Below are 1,043 nucleotides of genomic sequence, written 5' to 3'. Positions count from 1 at the left end.
CTGGTTATGGTGAGTCCTGCCCTCCCCACCATCTCCCCCAGCGCCCCATCCGTGGAATGCACCCCCGAGAGAGGTCCGCCTGGTGCCGTCATTAGTTTTTCAGCTCCAGACTAAGTCCTTTTCATTTAAAACTTATTTTAATTGCTAAATTATTGTATTATTAGGATTTTAAATTAGCCGAGAATGCACCAGGGGTTTTAAATGTTTTTTTTCCTTTTAAATTGTTATATTGTTATTGTTTATGCATGTTTTTTTGTATTTTTTGTGAGCCGTCCCGAGGCTTTGCTGCGATGGGGGCGGCATAGAAACGTTTTAGATAAAGTAAAAATAAATAAAGCGAGTAATGCTCCCAAGAGGCTGAAGACCTCCCTCATGCACATTTGCTGGAGGATCACTGGCTTGACCGGAGCATGGCTCCGTCCCATTGGCACTGTGACGTGGGTGAGCGTCAATGCTCCGATTTGCATGAAGGGGCCGTGCTTCCACCGTGAGGGATTTAAGAGGCAAAGCGGGAGGCAGCCCGGCCAGGACTCCTTCCCTCCGGAACCCCGAGCTCCTCTAGAGAGGTCAGCATGGCCTGGGCTCTGCTCTTCTGGACCCTGCTCAGCTGTTGTGCAGGTAAGGCCTTGAAAACCCACGTCACGGTGGCCCAGTGGGCAACAGAAACATTAACAGCCTGTGCACAGCATGGGAGATGGAGAATTTCCCAGAACTGGATAACTTGTGCAGAAGTAACGCTGTTTTCCTCCTTTCTCCACAGCTGTCAGCGCACAAAAAATCCTCACTCAGCCTCCTTCCCAGTCCGTGTCTCCGGGGCAAACAGTCAAACTCCCCTGCACTGGAAGTGGTGGCGGCAGCTGGAACTATTTCAGCTGGTACCGACAGCAGCCTGGGCAGCGTCCCCAGTTCGTGCTGTATGGAAGCACCAAGGGGGAAGGGATCCCGGATCGGTTCTCGGGTTCCAGCTCTGGGAACCCCAACTATCTGACCATCACCAACGCCCAGCCAGAGGATGAGGCAGACTATTACTGTGCTGCCTGGGA

At 51.9% G+C, this 1,043-nt stretch overlaps 1 protein-coding gene across 1 annotated transcript in view; it reads left to right on the top strand.

The window, feature by feature from the left end:
- The window catches only part of LOC123032747 (immunoglobulin lambda-1 light chain-like), a gene marked incomplete at its 3' end in the record, with an annotated part of 7,611 nt that extends 6,572 nt beyond the window's left edge, over positions 1-1,039 (top strand). The window contains exons 4-5 of the mRNA XM_044448847.1: positions 502-618; positions 761-1,039. Coding sequence (XP_044304782.1) covers positions 502-618; positions 761-1,039 — 396 coding nt within the window. The remainder of the gene's footprint in view (positions 1-501; positions 619-760) is intronic.
- Positions 1,040-1,043: the final 4 nt, after the last annotated feature.

Source organism: Varanus komodoensis, unplaced genomic scaffold (genome assembly GCF_004798865.1).
Source record: "Varanus komodoensis strain SLA01 unplaced genomic scaffold, ASM479886v1 scaffold56, whole genome shotgun sequence".
NCBI classification, from domain to species: Eukaryota; Metazoa; Chordata; class Lepidosauria; order Squamata; family Varanidae; genus Varanus; species Varanus komodoensis.
This window is presented reverse-complemented; position numbering and strand designations above follow the sequence as displayed.